Below are 25743 nucleotides of genomic sequence, written 5' to 3' on the forward strand. Positions count from 1 at the left end.
ATGCAAAATGGCCCTTGCGGGTTGGAAAGTATGCAATAAATGCTGCTTTCAGGACTGAATTAGGGCAGTATACACGACGGTTTCAAGCATTGTGTTGTGTTGGCTAGACTATAACAAGATAACATGAATAGTCATGTAAAAGAAACTTTGAAGGTCGATCAGTAAAACATTCAAAGTGGATAATGTTCATCAATGAAAATAACATCATATTTGACAATAAAATAGGAAATTTCAGTAGGAAGGAACAAGTCAGATTAAAACGGTCATTTAGAAAATTTATACGTTGAAGAACTGCCATTATCTTCTCAAGCAAAATGTAGCTTTTAGGCTGTAGTAACTTATAAGCTATTTCTATATGTAGTAAACTTAAATAAAACCATAAAGAGGAAAGTTATCTTTCTTTGCAAAATTTTGAATTTCTAAAATTGCTGGCAAAACTTAGGATCAGCAATTACAACCAAGAAATTAAAGCTGGTGGGATAAAATATATACCTCGCCAACATACAAGTACATGTGTATATACAGTATAGCCTACAGTAAATTCTACTGAAAGAAAAACTTTCTTATCTTAATGCAAAATTAACTTTATATTCACGGACGATGAAAATCTAGTAAAGTTATTGTCATCTAATGAACCACAACTTCTGCAGGATTTGGGTCTCTTTATTAAAAAGTCGTTTGAAATAGCAGGCTTGCTGAAGGGTGAATGCATAAGTTGTTCTTGTTTGATACATGTAACATAATCTTTACTAATTTTCTATCGGCCATTGTGTGTGGTAGTCCGCTTAACCTGCCTATACTAATAGTTTTTATTATTATTATTATTTTTTGGCCTAAAAAATAAATAAATAAAAAATATAGGCAGGTTTAGCGGACTATGAGTATGGATGTAAAATTGCAAATAAAAAATGTATGATGGACCCACCAAAGTACCCTAAGACCATTTCAGACTGTTTAGTGTTCTAGATGAAAAACTTCGGTATGCTTTTCTAAAATGGTCTTCGGGCACTTATGATCCGGAGACCGTTTTGTTTATTAGAATCTTTTCCATTAAAAAAATTACAGAAGTAAGTGTAGAATGATTGGTTGTTTTTACTTTACTATGCCTTGTTCTCAGTTAGTTATCATTTTAATCTAGACTTCAAAACGTTTTAATACGAAAAAAATAAAATAAATGACTTCCGGTTTACAGTCCCGCAGTAAAGAAAACTATGGCCGCGAGTGCGGGAACGCAAATTTTGAAATATACCGTACACAAGTGGTCCAGTTTTTCATACAACTATGTACCAGAGTAAGACATTGTCCCAGTTTATTTTTCTCTGAAGATTCTGTTTTCATTATTTCCTGTTTATGTAACTATTTCGCTCGTGTATCGAACATGTCGTCTTTGAAAAGACTGAGCTCTGAATTGTTATGAGTAATATTTTGAACATCGAACATGACAGATAAATATGACGATATTGTATGAAACATTTACTTTTAAATAATACCAGAACCTTCAGATGCATGACATTGACAGTGTTTAATTTGTTTTACGTCGCTTTTGCAGAAATGTTTACGTAGATAACCCCAGTGATCAGTCCTCGCGGTGGTCATCCGATTCTAATCATCCTCCACAGGTAAATTTTGGGACGTATCGGACCTTCATCTGTGATGTTTTATCACTATTCAGCATGATAGAAAGCAAATGACATCGTAGTATAAAACAAGTGGTTGCTGTTATAGAAGTAAACAAACAATCGGACTGGGATAATGATATGGCATATACCAAATCTGATTTGTCTGTTGCATATAGCAGGTTGGGAACCATCCCGTATATGCAGGATAGTCCTGCATTTGAGTAATAGTCCTGTATTTGAGGGATAAATTTGTTACTCAAATGCAGGATTATGTGAAATGAAAATGGATAAAGTTGTTTTAAAAATTTGTATCAAAAAAGGGCGTCATCATTTTCAGATACCCATATAACTAATTGAAAACTTTATGTATTTGTTTATGAACTATTGAATTCTATTATCTCACTTTGTAATAAAGTGACAATTTAGGTGCTCTCCATAGACTACAGTGTATAGCCATCAGGGAAATTCAGTGCAAATGTCATGGTTGATTGACTTTTACCTGTGTTCTATTTTTAGCCCCATAGTAAGCAATAGAGGTGATTTTATTTGTGACTTTTACAAACATTTAGATGATGAAATTTGTTTCCATTTGAGTAATAATGTGGAAAGTTGTATTAGTGATGATGCCATATAAAAATTATGATGCCCTTTTTTGATGACAATGTTTAAATCAACTTTATCACTTTTCATTTCATAGAATCCTGCATTTGCGTAACAAAATTATCCCTCAAATACAGGACTATTACTCAAATGCAGGACTATCCTGCATATACGGGATGGTCCCTAACCTGTATAGAGGATCTGACAACATCCCATTCCGAGTCAAAAGTGAAGATTTGTGTTATAATTCATTCAACTACCACCCTTGATACTCTAAGGGCTACTATCTCTGTGGTAATATGTAGGACAGTCCACCCTTGGAATATTTCATAGCAAAACAGAAAGCAGTTCAAGGGGTAGATATGTTACGGCAGTGATAGTAGCCCCTAGAGTATCAAGGGTGGCAACATTAATAATTATAGTTTTTTTTACGCACATTGTCATATCATAGTAAAGTTGAACATGATAATTGTTTGATGTAAGTCAAATATGTATATTATATGATTTATGAAAATTCTGCCTGTATTTTCTTTCAGTATTTAATTTTGAAACTAGAAAGACCTTCAGTAGTGAAATCTATTACTTTTGGCAAATATGAAAAAACGCATGTTTGTAACTTGAAGAAGTTCAAAGTGTTTGGTGGCCTCACAGATGACCATGTTGTGGAACTGTTAGAAAGGTAAGCACATGCATATATATATTGGCTCTCTGCCTCACTGAATAAATATTCAAATGAAAAAGTTTGGCTTCAAGTTATAATGATAATTCTACACTTTGCATGCTCATTAAATGTAATTTCTAACAACATTGATACACAGGAATGCTAAGTGACACCGACACTGTTGTGATCACTTCTGCTATGATTAACATTGCATAACATTGCAATTCAAACACGGTATACAAAGTAATTATTCAAAATGTTCTGACCCAGCTTTCTCTAAGCAAATAGAAGTAAAAAAAAAATAGACGTATTAACATTAACTAAATTGGGGCTTGGTGGAAGTAGTAAAACATGTACCTAAACATTATTTGTATGTCGCTATTCACACTCACCTGTCAATTAAATATAAGTTATCATTGATTTGTGTCACTCAAAAAACCTATAAATTTGTTAAGTGATATAATTCAGTTGCAGAGTGAGAAATTAACTGATATCTTGAGACATTTTACATTATTACTAAAGTCATTAAATTGAAATAGCAGTATTAGATTTGTATATTATTTCTTACTCATTTCCATTTTAGTGGCTTGAAGAATGATCACCTGTCAGAGCAGTTTGTGCTAAAATGTGAAATTGAAGACCATTTTTTCCCCTGTAGATACATAAAAATAGGTAAATATCTGGATCAAGTGTTGGTGTATCTTAAAAAACTTTTAAACATCGCACTGTCAAAGATACGGATCATAAATTGGATGAAAATGTTTGATTTGGTATTTGATGCATTTAGTCTTTTTATTTTCATTTGTTATTTTTGAAATGGCTACAAAATTGTCCGCCAATAAATCTTTAAAATGTGAAGTATATATACAACATGTACATGTATGTGTATTCTGGAAATGAGAAAAATCGTTTTACTTTCACAGTGCCAATACAAGCCTGGGGCCCCAACTTTAACTTCAGTATTTGGTACATTGAGTTACAAGGTACAGACCAATGGGATATTGTGAAACCTTGTATAAATTGGTTTAATTCAGTAAGTATATACATATCAACAAACCAGGGTAATTTACTTTATGAATGACTAACATTTCTATATTCTGGCTACTTTAATTTTATCAATAGGGCTTGAAGTTGTTCCCATAATATTTCAAAGTCTAACAATATCATTGTAAAAAAATCCCTAATTTTCAGGACTTGTTTTTCCTTGTATAGAAGGTGTAAAACAATCCATATAATTTACCAGCATATAGAAACTGTAGGTAAGACTGAACCTTAAAGGGACAATGCAATCTAAGAGTACATTAAAATTTGCAACTATTTCGGAAATAAACCAGTTGTAATGGAAATTAGTTTGTTTTACTGTATGTTATATGCTAGAAAAGCCAACTTTAGTGAAATTTATGTGAAGTGTTCAAACTCGCTTACTGTCCGCCATTACACATTATGGTCGCATGTCTTGTATGTCGAACCCTGGCCCTTGCCAGTGTAGTAAGGAAATTTTTGTCTAGAACTATTCATATCTAGTGTGTTTACCTTATCAGATGCATGTTCTTGTCTAAAAATAGTTTCATCAACTCCTCAGTGGTTATGTATTGCATGTGTTGAACATACGTGACTTTGGCTCGGTTATATGGGTACAGCATACATTTTGTACATGCTTAATCGTATTGATCAGCGATTTGGAATTTCAACAATATACTGATCAAACAGTCTCTCTTGTTATATGTTTCATAAGGAATGTAGAACAATACATTTATGTCATATTTTCCTTCCGGGTTATGTAACAGAATTAGCCTCACTGAATTGTCCCTTTACGTCTAGATCTAGTGACTTATCATTGTCATTTCTTCTTTGACATCTTCAAATGTACATTGTCATTTCTGAAACTGTTTGAAAAGTTTGACAAGAATAGTAAATATTCTGTTATACAAAATGTTAATTTTGGATTTCTGATTGTTTTTCTTAGTATAGAGAAAAGGAAGCAATACGTTTGTGCCTGAAACATTTCCGACAGCGACAGTTCATCGAAGCTTATGATGCCCTACAGAAAAAGACAAAAGTTGAATTGGAACATCCTATACTGACAGAGCTCCATGATAAATTGGTAAGATTATAATGTTTGGAATGATGAGTGTTTTACACACTGTATTTATACTTAGGTAAGTGTGCCAGGTCCACAGATTAAAATTTCAAAGATAATCAAGAATCAAATTATATAGGTCCATCTAAGTGAGGGGATATTTTGCATACCAAAAGTAGGTCACTGAAACTGACCTTTATTTTGACCTCATTTATGATAATTTCATGCTGATATATGTACACACTTTTGTTAAGATTTCAATTGGTTTTTTTTTTATGTTAAAAAAAAAAGAAGCTAAATATTTATATTTTGTTTTCCTGGTACAGGTAAAACAAGGTGACTTTGATGCCTGCGAGTCTTTAGTTTGGAGAGCATGCCAAGGTATATTGCAGACGTTGTGTAAATCTCATTACTTAATAATGAACTATAAGGACATTATAAATGACATAAATTCACTTTTAACAGAGCATTTGACTTTCAATTCATTTACCCTATAGTTTAAAATGTCCAGTATGTATTTTTACCCCCATCCTCTACCGTTACATTGCATATCATCCTGTTTCAATTTCACGTGAAGGTGTCTTGAATTGGACATGTCTAGGTTAATTGTATAAAACATCAAGTTAGTGAACAAAAGATTATCAAAAGATTGAAGTTTTGTAAATTTAAACAATGTTAATGTTTGAAATGTTTTCTGTTTTCAGAGAGACTGTTTGATCAGTACATTGGTATGCTAGACTATAAACCAAAATGGACGCCAATAGAACCAATGACAAAAGGTTTGTAGCGTTTTGAATTATTTGCATATACGTCTGAATTCTTAATACAATGAATGGTTGGTTATTACAATACTATGTTGGACAGTGGTATAGACAATATCCTAGACAGTAAATTTAAAGGTATATTATTTGTTTTAATAAGTTGTGTGTTATTTCAGTAAATTTTGGATTCTTGAAGAGGTTTCCAGAATTAATTATCAAAACGTTGTGCATACTGGGTGCTGGAGAAAATAGGTTTTGATACAGTGTCAGTCGACACTTTGTTAGTGGTTATAAATTATCTGAATTAACTCTTGAAGTTTTGTAATTATTTTTAAAGGGACTTTGACATCTCATGGTATAAACAATTTTATTCTCAGCTGTTGGAGAATTGATGACAGAAAATCGTCCAGGGATGAGGGGCGGACATCAAATGTGTGTGGACATTCTAGCAGGTATAGACTATTTTGCATTCAAATTTTAATAACACGCTCCTAATGTGTAAATAATCAGTAGATAGATGTTGACCATATACAGTCCACTATGTACATTATCTAAAATGTGATAAAAACAACAAACATTTAGAAGCTGATTACTTTTACATCTTTAATTTCACTCTGACATAAAAGTAATTAAATGTAGGCTTAAGGAGAATCTTTCTTACCCTATTTCAAATCAACCACAACTTTGAGTTGAGTGGATTTTACACGGTTTTGAATGTTTCCCCAATTGAATATCTATAGTTAAATGGGAGGGATAGAATTAGTTATTACTGACAACAACTTTCTAGAGCTTTCACCCTTGCTGAGCGCTTCAGGAAATTCTTAAAAGGACAATTCAGTGAGGCTAATATGTTGCATAACCATGAAGCAAGATATCACATTAATGTATTGCTCTACATTCCTTATGAAACATATGGCAAGAAATAGTGACAAATTCCACAATATTGTGAGGTATTTTGATTAATACCATTGAAATTCCAAATCGTTGATCAATACGATTAAGCAGATACAACATGTACGCTGTACCCTTACCTGAGTCAAGGTCATTCACGTTAAACAAAGGCAATACATTACCACTGAAGAGTTGTTGAAATTAATTTTAGACAAGAACATGCATATAATGTTAACACAACTGTAAGAACGATTTGAGTAGTTCTGGACAAAAAATTCTTTACTACACAGGCAAGGGTCAGGGTTCGGCCTACAAGGCTACATGTATTCTGTGTAATGGCGATTGAACATTTCACATACATTTGACTACAGTATGCCTTTCTTACATAACACAATAAAACTAAATAATCTAATTTCCATTAGAACTGGTTTGTTTCCGAAATATGTGCAAGTTTTAATGTACTCTTAGACTTAATTGTCCCTTTAAACTTTTCTGAAGAACTTCGCATCATGGTTTAAGACGCTAGAACATTTGTAAGTATGGCTGAGTAACTGTGTGTTACTTCTATTATTACAGAGACTCTGTATTTGTTTGGGGGATGGGACGGAAGCCAAGACTTAGCAGATCTGTGGGCCTACCATATTCCCTCTCGGACGTGGTCCTGTGTCTGTAAAAACACTGAGGAGGAGGTACGTTCCTACATAAAGTTTTAAGTTCAAACTTGGCTGCTACAATGTTTCAATATTGTTATCATTGCATTGTCATATGGTGGGGCATGGTGTCTGAACCTAAATCAGAAATACAAATAAGCCTTATTTGAAATTATGTAGGTTGATGGATCTTTATGTTTTGATATTTTGCAGGGTGGTCCTTCTGCTAGGTCTTGTCACAAAATGTGCCTTGATCATGAACGAAAGCAAATCTTCATACTTGGACGGTATTTAGACTCTACAGTTCGTACATCAGACAATCTCAAGGTAAGATGTTATTATTGAATGGGGAAAAAATTGCTGATTGAAGAAATGCACTTTGAGCTGCAATTTCACTGGTTTAGCAAGTTATGCATTTTCACATTTAAGAAAATTGGTCTCACAGTTGATAATCATAATGTTGAATGTTGTTATTTGTAGCTTATAGGTATTTACTGATAAGTTTGACCTTTGATGGATTTCAGAGTGATTTCTACATGTATGACATAGGATCAGCCAAATGGACTATAATTACAGAGGACACCCATGCAATGGGGGGACCAAAATTAATCTTCGATCATCAAATGGTCATGGATATTGAAAGGCGTACTCTGTTTGTATTTGGTGGACGAGTACTCACAAGGTAGCTTAGAATTTGATTAATTTTACTTTAGAATGATGACTATGATATACAGTGTAACTTATCTATTTCAAATTGTGACCAGCATATTTATGGTTGTTATAGACAGGTTTCTGGATTATATAGGTTTTAATTAACAAAAATTAAGAAAGATAATGCCATACAATTATGTTCGAATATGCAGGTATCTGGGGTTAGACAATGGCCGGTTTTGAAAAGTTATACTGTATAATTACATGTGTATTGGATGGTTCAGCTTTCAAAGATGGTACTGATAAGTATTAAAAGGAATTTTCAGGAACATAACGGAAAATTAGTGGGTTCTTTTTAAACTGTAGTATGTATAGCCATATTTCCTATGTGTATACACAGATATAACTGTTGAGAAAGGAAGACTAATTGGTCATGTTTATCATTTTTGCTTCCATGTTTGTAGTGCTACTGAAGGGGGAGAGCGGATTAGTGAGCCAGAGTTCAGCGGTTTGTATGCTTACCATGTTCCCACAAACACATGGAAACAAGTGATGACAGATTGTGCAGAGCTTCGGTCACGTATTGGACACTCCATGCTCTTTCATCCTGTAAGTTTGTAGGTGATTGGTTTGATCAGTTTAATGTCCTAATAATTGCCAGGATTTAAAGGATGTACCAGATTTAGATAGTGGAGGAAATCTGAAGGACTCCCGAGAAAAATCACCGACCAGCGGTCAACTGCCCTACATGGGATTTCGAATGCATGACCCAGAGGTGGATGGTTTGTGGTAACATGTCAAGACATCTTAACCACTCAGTTGCAGCGTCCCCTTTGTGTAGATCTCACGAATATCTGATTATCAACAGATAGTAAGCAATAATGAGTTTTAAATGTTTTGGGGTCGACTGTCGCTGTTGCCAAGTGATTTTAGATCATTTTGACATAATGACCATCAGTCATCAACCTCTGGATTGAAATTCCAAAATCTTAGTGAGGCAGTTCCCAGTTACCAACCAGAGCAGTTTGATGGTTTTTCTCCAAGTAGTCTGGCTTTCGTCAACCCTATATATATTCTAAACCTTGCACATTCTTAAATTACTCTGACCTTTAATAAGACATTTAACAAAAGAAAAATATTTCCATAAATTCCCAGACATTGAAATCTCACACCAACACATATGTGGGCCCATATGAAGGGCTTTGTTTTTTGGTTTTAGCTAGAGAAGATTGCTGATCTGTATGAAGATTACATGATAATCCAATTATACAGATATAACCAATGGTTGATAAATATGCACTGCTTATAGGATTGTTTTCTTAGTTTTAAGTTTGATTTTAGAATCCTAATGTATTTCTGTTCCAGAAAAGGAGAGTGCTGTATGTGTTTGCGGGCCAGAGAGCTAAGGAATACCTAAATGACTTTTTCTCATATAATGTTGATACGGGACAGATTGAAATGATTGCAGATGGAAGTAAGAAGGAGCCGAACTCTGCAGGCGGTATGCTCACTTGTCCTAACCCCCTCAATATTCTCTTGGATGAAATGTCCTCTCATTATCATCCTGCGCTGAAAGAGTTCGTCAGAAAGAGTGGTGAGGGAGTCGGAAGCCTAAGGCTTCTCATTCATTTCTTATTTCAAATTCACTTTCTTTATTCAAAACTGTTAAGTTCACTATTACTGTTATTGGTTTTTGTAATATTTGGTATCACTGTGCGGTTGGCAGTGAAGAAACCTAGTGATAATTCAAGTACAATTGAGTTGATCAAACTCAATTTCATGCAGATCTGCCTTTATACCTGAAGTGCTTGCTCAGGACTGCTTTTCAAGTGCAAGGGTCAATGGTCACTGTGAGTGGAAGTAGAAGTTTTCTTTTATATCATGTTTTACAGCTGTGTTATGTTTTACAGCTGTGTTATTAAGAAAAATATAATTCAATTTCATGAGGAATATGAATAGTTTTAAAATGTCTTCACTACCAGTTCTGTTTTTGAAATTGGGTCCACCTATCATTTTAATAAGAGTAAGAGCAAATTTTCATAAGCAGCAACATGTAATATGTTGTATCGGACAAAAATATCCGCAGATATTACAAATTCTTTAAAACAATATTTTACGACCAGAATGTTTGCATTGTTCAATATGAGGAAGTTTAACATTTAATTGTGATATTGAATGAGTGTTTGTTTTATGAGTTGAGTTGTTGTTTCAATGTTCTGGTTTGTTACTTGTCTCACACATATTTTCATTATTTTGTATCAATTCAAAAGATGTATATATGTATTGTTTGCTTTTCCTAAAGCTAGTTTCAACATAGTCATACTGATAGTAACTAAAACAAAAATTGGATTACCATAAACCATGGTTCACCATTTGGCAAAGATACTTTGTTTTAAGGAAGAAAGCTTTTCTTCAGCTTCAATTTGTAAATTTGTTTTAAATTCACATTAATGATGCTTTGCTAGTCAATTTAAAGCTTGATTTTTTACCTATGAAACCACTTTAATACACTTGCAACTAAATTTATGATATGCCAGACTAATGATCGTTTCTCATGAACAGCAATACCAGCTGCTGGCTTTACACAGCGTGCTACTATAGACCCAGACTCCGATGAAATACATGTCCTTTCAGTAAGTAAGAAAGTCTCTGATGAAATACATGTCCTTTCAGTAAGTAAGAAAGTCTCTGATGAAATACATTTCCTTTCAGTAAGTATTAAAGAAAGTCTCTGATGAAATACATGTCCTTTCAGTAAGTAAGAAAGTCTTTGATGAAATACATTTCCTTTCAGTAAGTAAGAAAGTCTCTGATGAAATGCGTGTCCTTTCAGTAAGTAAGAAAGTCTCAGATGAAATACATGTCCTTTCAGTAAGTAAGAAAGTCTGATGAAATACATGTCCTTTCAATCGAGAGGTGAAGGATTTCTGGTAATATTACCAACCAAGTTTCTGATCTCAGAAAGTTATTAATGTGTAATGTCTGGATCTTAATATGAGAGAACAGATCTAAAGACTAAATAATAATTACGTATTTGATATTCTAATATTTTGATAATGTTCTATTTGAATTTACAGGGATTAAGTAAAGATAAAGACAAAAGAGACAATGTGAAAAACTCTTTTTGGGTATATGATATCAGTAAAAATAAATGGTAAGTAATGAATGTATATTATCAAAAATTCTGTAAATAATATATCTAGATAAAAGAAGTATTCAGCAAAAAAGACTAATAAGTGAAATCAGAAACTACTTTGAAATGTGAAATAAGAAATAATTTTGAAAAATGAAATTAGATATGTTTACAATGAATTAAGAGATAAAATAACTGAACACAATGAAACCAAGTTTAATCAAAGGGCTGACTATGGTATTGTGTAATGAGGTTAAAAAGTTGTTTCTGGTTAGTTTTGTTAGTCTGAAGACATTGCCATATTCCATCTTTGCATATTACAGAGTTACCTCCCTTGCAGTTATATATCTATTGTGATGTCATTAATTTGTGAGTGAACTCGCATCGTTTTCTCTGAATATTATGAATGTTATGCCTCCAATCTGATGAACTTACAATCAATACCTAGCTGCAAGGGCAGATAACTCTGTAACATGCAAATGCAGAATTAGATGTGAAAAAATAGGTGTATCTAGTCTACTATAAAAGGTATTTAAATAGTTGACGTAAGAAAAAATAAAATAAAGAGTATTTTGTCTTAATCATAATGAGATTCTTAAGTGCTGGGAAATGAAACTTTAAAAAAACATTAATGATTTTTAAATGAAATCAGTGTAAACATTAATTTATGACCAATGCATGTCCAATTTTATTGTGTACAGGTCATGTGTGTACAAGAATGAGAACTCCGGCCAACAGTACTGGACAAAGATGCAGCATGTAGAACCAGTACCAAGGTTTGCACATCAATTGGTGTATGATCATGTTCACAAGGTAAGAGTTTGTATTTGGATAATATAGCAATCTGCCCTTGTGATGAGGTTTGATTGTAATTTAATTTTAATTTAATTTTAATTATTGATGTTACAATCGATACCTATCTGCAAGGGAGGTAATTCTGTAATATGCAAAGACAGAATTTCCAGCACTCTTTATATCTCTTCCTGATCTGTGCCCATAGCATCTTTAACAACGATTGTGTGACCTATGGAGTGTGCGGTTTGCAAACAACGATTGTGTGACCTATGGAGTGTGCGGTTTGCAGTTTTGTTTAAATGAATTTGAAAATAAAAACAAGAAAAAATTCATCCCAAAATTGTAAAAATGCATGGCAAATAACTTGAAATGAAGTTTAGACAGAATTATCACAAAAAATAGTGTAAGTACAATTTGTCCCTAAAGCAGAAACATGTATTAGAGAGATTGGCAACCCTGCCAATTTTACAATCGGCAGCTGTACCTCTGTATGTGCTTAGGGTTTTTAGATAAATAGTTAAATACAGGAAAATAACTTTGATTAGTTACAAAAAATCAGTAATTTAAAATAATATTATAACTTATATACTAATAAAACAAAATGCACTTCCGGTTTTGAATGTTTGATTTTCGAAAAAACAGGTAAAATTGGTAATTTTCATGCTTACAAATATCATATTAATCATGACAATTGGTCATATTAAACCATGATATAATGTTTAGACTTTGTATTGATGCAGAAATATCATGTTTAAAAGAATACACTTAAAAGGAGTTAGCCAAGAGAAAATGCCTTTAAACCAGAGGCCTTTCAACATAGACAAAGAAGAAGTTTCCAATCTCTATGTTTATATGTTTCTGCCTAAACCTTTAACAGTTTGATCTGTAAAATGAAAATCTTTTAAGTTAGATGTGGAGTTAAACTATATACAAAATATTCAAAATATTTATATACATTAATGTTGTAGCTCCATTAGGTACACCATGTAACTATGTTATCTATGCTACTGTAGGTACACTATCTGTTTGGTGGGAACCCTGGGAAGGAAAGTTTACCAAAGATGAGATTGGACGATTTCTGGACGTTAAAAGTAAGTCTGCTTCAGGTGATTTACAGGTGAAATTGAACGATGCTTTGGATAGTTTTGGAGACGGAATTTAAGGATTCTGGAGCATGATAATAAAAAAAAGTTTTGTCTTCGTTTACAGACATGTTCAAGGATTCAAAGTTGAAGAAGTGTAAATTTGCTCAGAATGATGTTTCGATAATGTCTTGACATATTCAGTTTGATGATTAAATTCATTCTTCTCCCTATAAATCAGAAAAAGGAAAACTTTTTCTGATTTATAGATAAGACTTTGCAATGATTTTTGAAATTGAATAATTCAATCTTCTTGGATTGAATGATTTATTGCCATTAAAGGGACAATTAAGTAAGGCTAAGTCTGTTACATAACCACGAAGCAAAATATGGCATAAATGTATTGTTCTACATTCCTTATGAAACATAAAACATTGATGAATTCCATGCCATTGTTAAGTATTTCCCGTTGAAATTCAAAATGGTATAGCAATACGATTAAGCATGTACAATATGTTCGCTGTACTCACACCTGAGCCAAAGTCACAAAAGTTAAACAATTGTAATACATAACCACAGAGGAGTTGATGAAATTGATTTTTAGACAAGAGCATGCACCTTATATTAGGTAAACACACTACTGTAAGAGCAATTTCAGTAGTTCTGAACAAAAGTTGCATTTCTCCATGAGTAAGGGCCAGGGTTTGGCATACAAGACGTCCGACCACAATGTGTAATGGCGGACAGCGAGCAAGTTTGAACACTTCACACACATTTCACCACCATAGACTTTTTTTGCATATCACAGTAAAATTAACTTATCTAATTTTCATTAGAACTTGTTTATTTTCGATACATGTGCAAATTTTAATGTTCACTTAGACTGAATTGTCCATTTAAAACTTCACCTTCAGGTGGTATAATGTACACTTTGGCATGGTTATGGAGGTTGTTAAAATGTTTCACAAAATAGAGACTTGATTTGGGATGTACATAATATAGTGTTCACTAAGAAAAAGGTCTTAATGCAGTATTTCTGATAGACATAAAATTTGTTAAGAAACTATTGGCATTTTGATTTTGATTACTTATATATATAGACATGTATTTAATCACAGTGTGAATAAAGTACTATGACTTGAAAATAAATACAATTCTGATAATTTGTGTCAGATTTCTTTAAACCAGTCAATTGTTGATTCGCCAGTTTTCGATCAATCTGCACGATTATTGTGTGTAACTTTGCATTTGGTATGCTCCAACATTTACTCCAATACTGAGTACATACACGTCTGTGTGTAACATTTGGTATGCTCCAATATTTACTCCAATACTGAGTACATACACGTCTGTGTGTAACATTTGGTATGCTCCAACATTTACTCCAATACTGAGTACATACACGCCTGTGTGTAACATTTGGTATGCTCCAACATTTACTCCAATACTGAGTACATACACGTCTGTGTGTAACATTTGGTATGCTCCAACATTTACTCCAATACTGAGTACATACACGTCTGTGTGTAACATTTGGTATGCTCCAACATTTACTCCATATGATACATACACGTCTGTGTGTAACATTTGGTATGCTCCAACATTTACTCCAATACTGAGTACATACACGTCTGTGTGTAACATTTGGTATGCTCACACAAATGTTACTCAATACTTACTACACGTCTGTGTGTAACATTTGGTATGCTCCAACATTTACTCCAATACGTCAAGCGTTGTAACATTTGGATGCTCCAAATTTACTCCATACTGGTACAACACGTCTGTGTGTAACATTTGGTATGCTCCAACATTTACTCCAATACTGGTACAACACGTCTGTGTGTAACATTTGGTATGCTCCAACATTTACTCCAATACTGAGTACATACACGTCTGTGTGTAACATTTGGTATGCTCCAACATTTACTCCAATACTGAGTACATACACGTCTGTGTGTAACATTTGGTATGCTCCAATTTACTCCAATACTGAGTACATACACTTGTGTACATTTGGTATGCTCCAACTTACTCCAATACTGGTACATACACGTCTGTGTGTAACATTTGGTATGCTCCAACTTTTACTCCAATACTGAGTACATACACGTCTGTGTGTAACATTTGGTATGCTCCAACATTTACTCCAATACTGAGTACATACACGTCTGTGTGTAACATTTGGTATGCTCCAACATTTACTCCAATACTGAGTACATACACGTCTGTGTGTAACATTTGGTATGCTCCAACAACATTTACTCCAATACTGAGTACATACACGTCTGTGTGTAACATTTGGTATGCTCCACATTTACTCCAATATGAGTACATACACGTCTGTGTGTAACATTTGGTATACTCCAACATTTACTCCAATACTGAGTACATACACGCCTGTGTGTAACATTTGGTATGCTCCAACATTTACTCCAATACTGAGTACATACACGTCTGTGTGTAACATTTGGTATGCTCCAACATTTACTCCAATACTGAGTACATACACGTCTGTGTGTAACATTTGGTATGCTCCAACATTTACTCCAATACTGAGTACATACACGTCTGTGTGTAACATTTGGTATACTCCAACATTTACTCCAATACTGAGTACATACATGTCTGTGTGTAACATTTGGTATGCTCCAACATTTACTCCAATACTGAGTACATACACGTCTGTGTGTAACATTTGGTATGCTCCAACATTTACTCCAATACTGAGTACATACACGTCTGTGTGTAACATTTGGTATGCTCCAACATTTACTCCAATACTGAGTACATACACGTCTGTGTGTAACATTTGGTATGCTCCAACATTTACTCCAATACTGAGTACATACACGTCTGTGTGTAACATTTGGTATGCTCCAACATTTACTCCAATACTGAGTACATACACGTCTGTGTGTAACATTTGGTATGCTCCAACATTTACTCCAATACTGAGTACATACACGTCTGTGTGTAACATTTGGTATGCTCCAACATTTACTCCAATACTGAGTACATACACGTCTGTGTGTAACATTTGGTATGCTCCAACATTTACTCCAATACTGAGTACATACACGTCTGTGTGTAACATTTGGTATGCTCCAACATTTACTCCAATACTGGGTACATACACGTCTGTGTGTAACATTTGGTATGCTCCAACATTTACTCCAATACTGTGTACATACACGTCTGTGTGTAACATTTGGTATGCTCCAACATTTACTCCAATACTGAGTACATACACGCCTGTGTACATGCAGTGGACATAACGAGGTACTACCTAGCATTAGGACAGTCTCAAAGCCATTCACAACATCCTTAATCTTGCTTCAAATGAAAAAATAGAAATTCAAAAGGTTCTCCATTTTTTGTGTTGCAGCTATGTCGCCCTACTGCCGAAAATTTGTTACGGCGATGCAAATATTTGATTAGGAAGTTTAAATTCCAAGAAATGTCAGAATCTGACTCCCATGGGGCAATGTTATACCTCCAGGCCAGTCTGGCAGAAATCGTGGATCACAACAACTCAGAGGAACGAGCGGAGGTCAGTATTGTATTTATATCAGAATATACCAGAAAGTAGCACACATCCTCAAACATGGCAGTTATGAAATTACTAGACCCCCAACTCAGAAGTATGGGAATTCTTTGCTGAAATTCTAACATAATCTATGAGTTATCTCTTTTCAAACAGTACTTGAAAAAAAAAAAAAACCAAAAAAACAACAAATTTTTAAAATGCATGAAAAGTTGGAAATTGAACACGTTTTCTGTCTTTTATTCTGTAGTTTCAATTGCTGGCTTCAACGCTATTCAAGGCTGAAGAAGAGGAAGATGGTATAAATGGTAAGTCAAATAATTATCTACATAATCCATATTTATACTTTTATGTAATATAAAAGAATATGGTAATCAGAGATACATCCTCTAAATAGTTGTATTTTAATTAATGATAAAATTAAATCTGCTCATCCATACAAAAAACCTTAACAATAAAAAAACAACAACAACAAAAACTCACATTTTGGTCCTGTTCTACAAAGTTAAGAAATTATTATACTGTCAAAAACATAGTTTTATCATCTTTGGTATAATGCTAGATTAGGAATGCAGTAGCACTTTTACGCTGGAGTTGCTTTATAAAATCTTTCATGTTTCTTTGTACAGATATGGCTGGTATAGAGACAAGTGAACATTATCAGTCGAGAACAGAACTCTTTGACAAGTTAGTGGCCTTTTTCCCGGAACAGATGACCCAACCCAAAGGCAATCTGGTTGACCTTATCCCCATGATGTGATAGTTGTGAAGGTCAAGGATGTTTTCCTATTCCTCAGTCAGACCTGGGCTTCATGTAATTAACCAATGGCAAGGATTACCTTTATTGATAATCTGATTGATTGGTCAACAATTCCCCATGATGTGATAGATGTGCCGGATTATACCCTTATTAATAATCCAACATAAGGTTGATTAATCAACTATTCAGTGATTTATAATACCAGTTATGATTTGATTGGTCAACTTTTCCCAAGATTTGGTTACCATCCATGATATGATTGGCCAGTTCTCGCAATGATGTGACTTTTCATCACCATCACATTTGATTGGCCATTTGATTGGCTGTATTAACTCCATCCAAGATTTCATTGGCTGACTTTTTCCATGGAGTCCAATTCCTCTGAAGGTGTAATTAGTCACTTATACATATAATGTAATTAGTCAGCTCTTCTTGTGATGTGAGAACTCATCATTTGAAAAAATGAAAATTGATTAAATGTATTCACAATGTGATTATTTACCATATCTAACTGACTATATATATGTCAGTGTATTTCTCACAAATTCAGATGTTCATCTTGATTACCGGATCCATGCCAGTTGTCATGACGATGGTAGACTAGTTACCTAGGTATTATGCATATACCTGGTGTAATTTGAAACACTTGAAGGCATATTTTGTTACCTAGGTGATATAAATATTCCTTGTGTATTTTAAAACACCAGAGGGCATTTATTGTTACCTGGGTTTTATGAATACTCCTGGTGTATTTAAAACATCGGAGGGTATTAATTGTTACCGGGGTATTATGAATATTCCTGGTGTATTTTAAAACACTTGAGGGCATTTATTCTTACCAGGATATTGTGAATATTCCTAGTGTATTTAAAACATCGGAGGGTATTAATTATTGCCAGGGTATTATGAATATTCCTGTTGTATTTAAATACACTGGAGGGTATTTATTGATATCTGGGTATTAAAAATATTTAAAAATATTCCTGGAGTATTTTAAAACACCTGAGGGCATTTATTGGTGATATACCATATACTCTATTGTTACGGAAGTTGAACGTTTGGTATTTGTTGATATTCATTAAAACAGAGTTTGGTTTGGCAGAGGTGGTAAGAATTAGCCTGATATATAAATTGTGTGATCACTTTCAACTGCCAGCATGACAACGAATGTAGCGTTGTCTGTGATAACTACCACAAACTTGTATTTATGACTGTTGAGACATCATCCTGTGACATCTGTTACAGTAAACCCTTAACTAATTCCCAATTGTTACAATGTCATCCCTGACAACCGATAAGACATGCAGTGAGTCATTTGTAAGTGATAACTTGCAAAACCCCATCTTTGACAACTGGTTATCGTTCATTCCACAATAATTAAAACATTGCCCCTGACAAACTTGGAAGCTGTTTTCCTAAACAACAATTAAAACATTGCCCCTGACAAACTCGGAAGCTGTTTTCCTAAACAACAATTAAAACATTGCCCCTGACAAACTCGGAAGCTGTTTTCCTAAACAACAATTAAAACATTGCCCCTGACAAACTAGGAAGCTGTTTTCCTAAACAACAATTAAAACATTGCCCCTGACAAACTTGGAAGCTGTTTTCCTAAACAACAATTAAAACATTGCCCCTGACAAACTAGGAAGCTGTTTTCCTAGACAACAATTAAAACATTGCCCCTGACAAACTAGGAAGCTGTTTTCCTAGACAACAATTAAAACATTGCCCCTGACAAACTCGGAAGCTGTTTTCCTAGACAACAATTAAAACATTGCCCCTGACAAACTAGGAAGCTGTTTTCCTAAACAACAATTAAAACATTGCCTCTGACAAACTAGGAAGCTGTTTTCCTAAACAACAATTAAAACATTCCTCTGACAAACTAGGAAGCTGTTTTCCTCCTAAAAATACTGGAAGCTGTTTTCCTAGACAACAATAAAAACATTTAAACCCCTGACAAACTCGGAAGCTGTTTTCCTTCAACTAAACAATCAATTAAAACAATTAAACCCCTGACAAACTAGGAAGCTGTTTTCCTAAACAACAATTAAAACATTGCCTCTGACAAACTAGGAAGCTGTTTTCCTAGACAACAATTAAAACATTGCCCCTGACAAACTTGGAAGCTGTTTTCCTAAACAACAATTAAAACATTGCCCCTGACAAACTTGGAAGCTGTTTTCCTAAACAACAATTAAAACATTGCCCTGACAAACTCGGAAACTGTTTTCCTAGACAACAATTAAAATATTGCCCCTGACAAACTCGGAAGCTGTTTTCCTAGACAACAATTAAAACATTGCCCCTGACAAACTCGGAAGCTGTTTTCCTAGACAACAATAAAAAACATTGCCCCTGACAAACTCGGAAGCTGTTTTCCTAGACAACAATTAAACATTGCCCCTGACAAACTAGGAAGCTGTTTTCCTAGACAACAATTAAAGAAGTTGTTGTCCTTGCACAATGCAACCAATTTATAAAACGCTATTCCCGACAGTTGATATGGGACAGTCTATAACATTATATTAAGATATATATCAACAGCAAATTTTATGACACTTGATATTTTGTCATGATATTGTCACGATACATATATGTAAAGAGGTTGTGCATTAGAAATATGGCATGTATTTTAGGGGATGATTCAGTAATTTGATCATACTTAAATGAGTTATACAGTGTTGTGTGATATTCACACCAGTCTATCACCGTTTTTGAAGGCAAATACTATAATATGAAGCCAGATGTAAAGCATGTCAAATGTTAGAATATGAACAGACATATTTCAACCTAGCTTGTCTATTTTGTTGACTGCTGTGTTTGTATGTATGTGTTTTGCATAATCCAGTTATGATGACAAGAAATGAACCTGCAGGCTGTTTTTACTTTCTTATAAGCTGCATCTTAGCTTACAGGAATCGGCTTGATCTAAGAGAAACGAACAGAATCATTTCCAACATGTGGAAACTTTCCTTACATGGTATGCAGCACAAGGGGGAACCGGATTAAGGTAACTGCGGTTACCCATATCCAACATGGCGACGGTACAAAAATACGAGAAAATCGTACAGTTTGTTCACTGAATAGATGGGTATTTTTCTTGCATAACTGCCGTAGATTGTGTCTTCAAACAATATTGGCAAAATTTGAAACGTAAGTCATATGCACATAAAAGTTGTTTTCTTTAAATGAACTATGGCAAAGCTATGCAAGCTTCGAATTCTGAATACTGGCTTTCAAACTTATCTTTAAAGACGCTCCACCGCTGACAAATGGTATTTTTTCACTTTAAAAAAGGAGCAGACGATTTAGTATTTTTCTCCAGTTACAAAAGCTACTTACTTTACACCATTACCACCATTGAAAAGTATGAGCTTATGATTTTACTTAAAGTTATGAAAAATAATTAATTGCAACCCGGAAAAATTCTGTGACACTATATCCTATATGGAATGAAATACATGTACTGATTGCGCATGCACCAAAGGCGAAATAAATTATTCTATATTATTTTTGTGTGTGTTAATTAGGCGTATATATACACGATTAAACACCAATTATTGTTCAAATGATTAACATCATTTATGCTCTGTCGGCGGTGGAGCATCTTTAAGTGCGGTTGCTTTGTAGTCATCTCTTATGTTTTTAGGAAGCTAATGCTTGTTTATTTTCACGTAAAAATATTTATGTACAAATTTTCATGAATATTGAAACAATAGAATACAACAATTGGGGTTTGTTTTGCTAAAAAAAGGACAATTGCATGTTTCTTGAATATTACTGGTGCTTAGGGACTTTTTGTAGGCATAAACGATTCTTCTGTGAAGATTATTACTGTAAGTATCTGGATTGATAATTGTTCAGGTCGTTTTAAGATGTGTTGCCACATTTATCCTGTTTTAACATAAAACGTTGAGTTACATGTAGATCATGGTGGCATAGCAGTAAAATAAAAACTATTTTCAGCGTTCTACAATTGGCCCTTCACCACTGGTACACAGTTGCAGATTTCGTACTTATGGTTGTTAAATTTTGCAGGCACAAAATTTCACAATTTATTGTCTGAAACTTATTTGCGGGGATTTGCTTATGCCATTATGTCATTTATGTGACAGAGTGTGCTATGTAAATCCAAATTCTGTATAGTATTAAATCCCAAATCCGAAATTGAAACTGCCACGAATATTAACAACTAGACAGTAGTATGGATGTCAACATTGTTCTGGTTGTGCGACTACAGGCTGTAAGTTCAAACCTGTTCTGGGCATTTACCAGTCTGTGGTTACAAGTCTCTGCTTAATCCTCTATCAAATCCTGCAACATAGGATGTAAAGCAAAGGCTAGATCACACCAACTTCACGCATTGCTGACACAAGGGAATAAATCTTAATCTGATCATCTAGTCAGACCCTACCATTAAAGTATTCTATTCTGGATCATAGAAACGTTAAGTATTGCCCAGTTTTATAGGTGAAAGTTTGTGTAAAAATGGTCTCATTTGTATGGTGGCGATCTGGCTCAGATTTCTCAAAAAAAAAGTGCTAGACTTGAGTTAAAACTTAAGTTTTTTCTTCTTATGTGAAAATATTGACTTTAGTTTGCTTTGAGAAGTAAGATCCAGATATACATATTCGTTTATATGCACGATGTCTTAAAAATCTATGATGTTTTAAAAGTGTCGCATTTGGCGTGTTGATAATGATGTATATCTTAACTGTTCAGATATTATTTAGTATGGAGATGTGGAATGTGTGTGAGTATATGTATGAAAATGATATTGTATTATGAAATGGAATAAATATACCATTTTAAAGGCATCATTTGAATGTTTTTTGACAATGAATTGGCAACACACAATAAAAGCCCCACTACCTTTCAGAAACAGCTTTCGTTTTTAAAATTGTAATGTAAAACAAGATTGATAATTTTATAGAGTCACAAAAGTTATTTACCAACCATTAATACTACACTTATTGTCACATTCTTAACAATTTAATGAAGATAATTTAAATGTTAATATTTATAACGTGGGTCGTATTATGTTTCCTGCCTTCATCCTTATTACTGTGAATTAATCTTCATTTTAACATAGATTACCCAGGTATTATCGTATTTGTTTGATGCTGTAACCTCATCTTAGGCCATTGGTATCATTTTTTTCAAGAAACTATTATTTTTATTAAATATCTATTTCAATATGAAAGAGTAGTTTAAACCAGTTTCTGAAGAAAAAACGATCGCCATTAAAACCAGATATTGAAAGTCATCACCATAGAAACTATTAGCAGAAAAAATATATTATCATCAAAACTAGACTCTCGAAAACATCACAGTTAAAACCAGCCCAGAAAAAACATCACTATTAAAGCCAATCACTATTAAAGCCAGACTCAGAAAAACATCACAATTAAAGCCAGACTCAGAAAAACATCACAATTAAAGCCAGTCTCAGAAAAACATCACAATTAAAACCAGATTCTAAAAGACATCACCATAGATACAAGTCATCAATGTCAGCATCAAAAGTGCTACTTAAACATCGTCATTTAATTCAATCTATGAAAGCTGGTCACTAAATCCCGTCTCAGAAAAAAAAAATGTATCCAGTGTCGGAATAGTCGCCGAATCCACTCCTAAAACTGTTACTGAATCCATTCTCGGAAAAAACAGTCTACGAAAAGTATTTGTTATTACACTTTCAGAAAAAAAAACCGTCACTGAATTCAGTTTTGGAAACTTATTGTTACTAAAACCAGTCCCTGAAAAACATCAATGAAAAGTCAACTCATGAAAACGTTTCAACGTCATCTCTAAAATCAGTCTAAAAAAACCATCACAAACTAGTCCTTGTTTGATAATTAAACATGGTTAATAAATCCATTGTTTTCATATGTCATCTATAAAACCATTCCATGAAAAAAGACCTTCACAAAAAGCTTTCTCTGCAAACATCGCTACCAAACTATTTTCATAATAAAACATCGACACTAAAACCAATGTCTGAAAAAATATTTATTGAAACCAGTGTCTCTAAACTATCGTCCCTAAAACCACTTTTAGAAAAAAATGCCGAAATTTTTTTCTGAAAAACCAGTCTGAAGAGAAACCATATCTGCTGGTAAAAATAACCAGCACCAGCTTAACTAATTCAACAGATCGAGTCATTAAAAATAATCACCAATTGAAAATAGTATATTATTCATGGATGCAAACCATTATTTCTTGATGATACTGATTTACATGGTAGCCGGTGTTGAACAAAAATTACGGCGTGTTACAATAAAGACTGTACATAACAGATAGCACTGACACTTCTAAAAACTTGAGAAAATGCAGTAAGGTTTTTGTCGGGAGACGACATGTTTAGATGTTTTCGAACGGTTCTATTTCGTGTAAATCAGATAAAATAAATCTGCGTACGAATTATTTATGATAAGATTTAAACTCCGTGTACCCTGTCTCGGCCTATTCTGAGGGTTGATATTGGATTGAACGTGTAATTGATTATGTTTGGGTTAGTTCATACTAACGCCAGACCTAGACACCGTTGAGATAACATTTTCACCGGAACCCGGTAACGGCTGATCGTGTCTTTTTGTCGACACAAATGTTTATCTGACCTGGAGAGGCATACCTCATAAATATCCGGGTATTCGTCCCCCCAACATTCGCTTTGTCGTGGTTTGCTTAAGCTTGCTTCACCATTTTCCGTCATAGTACAATATTATTTGTTGAATTGGTAATAATTTTGTTGCATAGGATAGCATTCATTTAATATAAATATGAATAAATATGGCGATGTACTATGTACCTGTTATCAGCATCAGATCAGTATCCCTTCCTCTCACAACGAAGTCAGGGTATTGTGGAATCAGCTGGTCTGTCTATCTGATCGTCTCTCTCTGTATAATAAATTTGTCCAGGGAACTTTTATAATGTGCCGTAATTTCCATATCACAAATCAAGATTAGCTTTTGATATGCTATTTATCATCAGAAGTTACCAACATTTTGAGAATTACAGTACGTTCAATGTACAGGTTTTAATTTTACAAGTACAAATAATAGCTGAAAATGATTTTGGCAGTGCCAAGAATCATTATATTTACACATATTGTGACCATCCATGAAGCCAAGGTGTCATCTACAATTTCATTTCATATAATTACAGTGTTATTAGTAATTCTAAATATATTTTTGCTGGTATGATTTCATCTAAAAATTTTACAGTGCATATTTTCAGTGCATATTTTTTTTGTAACTAATGTTTATAGGGCATCAAACATGTTTGTCTGTCCATTTGAATGATTTTCACAGCTTCATTTTATCAAACCTTATTGTTTTCGATAGATTTTTTGGCCAGTAATGAAACATATAACATTAACTACTGGGCCGATTTTAATTAACTTGGCAGTATTGTTTGGGACCATGTGTAAGATGTGGTTACCATGGTGATAACATGGTAACCAGGTCACTTAACTATACACAGCTTTCAAAATAAATTTATCACGACAACTCCAAAACTACTGGATCAATTTTAATGAAACTTGGCAGTCATGTGATATGCATGCATGTTTTGTTTGTCACGGTTCCCATGATAACCAGGTCAATATAGACATGTTATTATTGAACAAAATAAGTAGCCAGACACCTGATAAGAGCAAGCGTGGATATAAGTCAGCCATCGGCTTACAATTCTAATGGATTATCGTAATTTATTTTTTGATAATCCCTATTCCGAATTAGTGGAAAGGGTTATTCCTCCATGCTGCATGGGTGACGGAGATAAATTATCAATTATAATTATCAGCTTCTAGAGTAAAGACATGGCAACCAGCTACGAAGTTTTCAGTGAGTATTAAAAAGACATCGTCTGGTAATTTGTTTTCTTCAATTTCTTTGAAAATATATTAGGTGTATGATGTATTAATATAAGTATTGAAAAGTAAATGGAAACACATGTTGGACATAATGAGATATTCAATTTCCCACATCACCGTTTCTTACTTAAACGAATTTGGAAGAAAACCATGGTAATATAAATAAACTGAGTTCCTTATTGTTATTTGATGAATAAATATAACGAAAACACGAAAGGAATTTTCACTTGCAGTTAAAAGTATATGCTTGGTATCCAAATGACAGTTTTGTAAGAAACACAACAGAGGGAATTCGAAAAAAGGAAGCTGTAACTAAAATGATTCAACTTTAGAATATAATTCTAAAATATAATTTAAGTAAAGAGTTTGTTACCGAAGAATTTAAAAAGTACGAGAAAAAGCATAGGTTGTTCAGAAAATAGGTAGATGAGGATCACGAAAATGACTTGGACTTAGTGTATCCTTGACACCTACCTGGTTTCATGGTCTCTGCTTTCTTCATGAGTTGCACACATATCAAGTTTTAAGTAAATTAGGTTGATGAATGCCTATTATAATATGATTAATGAAAAACTATTGCATTTAATCTCGACTTTCACAAGACTTGCCCTGCTAATGAGAAATCATT

The 25743-nt window shown here is 33.7% G+C and overlaps 1 protein-coding gene across 2 annotated transcripts; it reads left to right on the forward strand.

Annotated features, from left to right (window-relative positions):
- The first annotated feature begins 1196 nt into the window (after positions 1 to 1196).
- On the forward strand, positions 1197 to 19101 carry LOC138336750 (muskelin-like). Of its 2 annotated transcripts, none has more exons than XM_069286301.1 (21): positions 1197 to 1291; positions 1550 to 1619; positions 2756 to 2898; positions 3464 to 3552; positions 3804 to 3913; positions 4847 to 4984; positions 5287 to 5341; positions 5665 to 5739; positions 6099 to 6173; positions 7189 to 7301; positions 7476 to 7589; positions 7787 to 7944; positions 8378 to 8522; positions 9279 to 9507; positions 10476 to 10546; positions 10991 to 11067; positions 11748 to 11859; positions 12855 to 12932; positions 16312 to 16476; positions 16721 to 16778; positions 17100 to 19101. In XM_069286301.1, exons 1-21 carry the CDS (start codon positions 1212 to 1214, stop codon positions 17228 to 17230), a joined length of 2286 nt encoding a protein of 761 aa, XP_069142402.1. In that variant the 5' UTR covers positions 1197 to 1211; the 3' UTR covers positions 17231 to 19101. The 2 variants fall into 2 exon arrangements, with proteins under 2 accessions (XP_069142402.1, XP_069142403.1); XM_069286302.1 differs by having other exon boundaries at positions 9279 to 9414.
- The last annotated feature ends 6642 nt before the right edge of the window (positions 19102 to 25743 follow it).

Source organism: Argopecten irradians, chromosome 12 (genome assembly GCF_041381155.1).
Source record: "Argopecten irradians isolate NY chromosome 12, Ai_NY, whole genome shotgun sequence".
In the NCBI taxonomy this organism is placed as follows: Eukaryota; Metazoa; Mollusca; class Bivalvia; order Pectinida; family Pectinidae; genus Argopecten; species Argopecten irradians.

Coding starts and splice junctions, on each gene's coding strand:
- LOC138336750 (XM_069286301.1), top strand. CDS start 1,212: ATGGCCGCGAGTGCGGGAACGCAAATTTTGAAATATACCGTACACAAG. Junction 8,523..9,278: donor ACTCCATGCTCTTTCATCCT/GTAAGTTTGTAG, acceptor TTTCTGTTCCAG/AAAAGGAGAGTGCTGTATGT. Junction 12,933..16,311: donor ACGATTTCTGGACGTTAAAA/GTAAGTCTGCTT, acceptor TTTGTGTTGCAG/CTATGTCGCCCTACTGCCGA.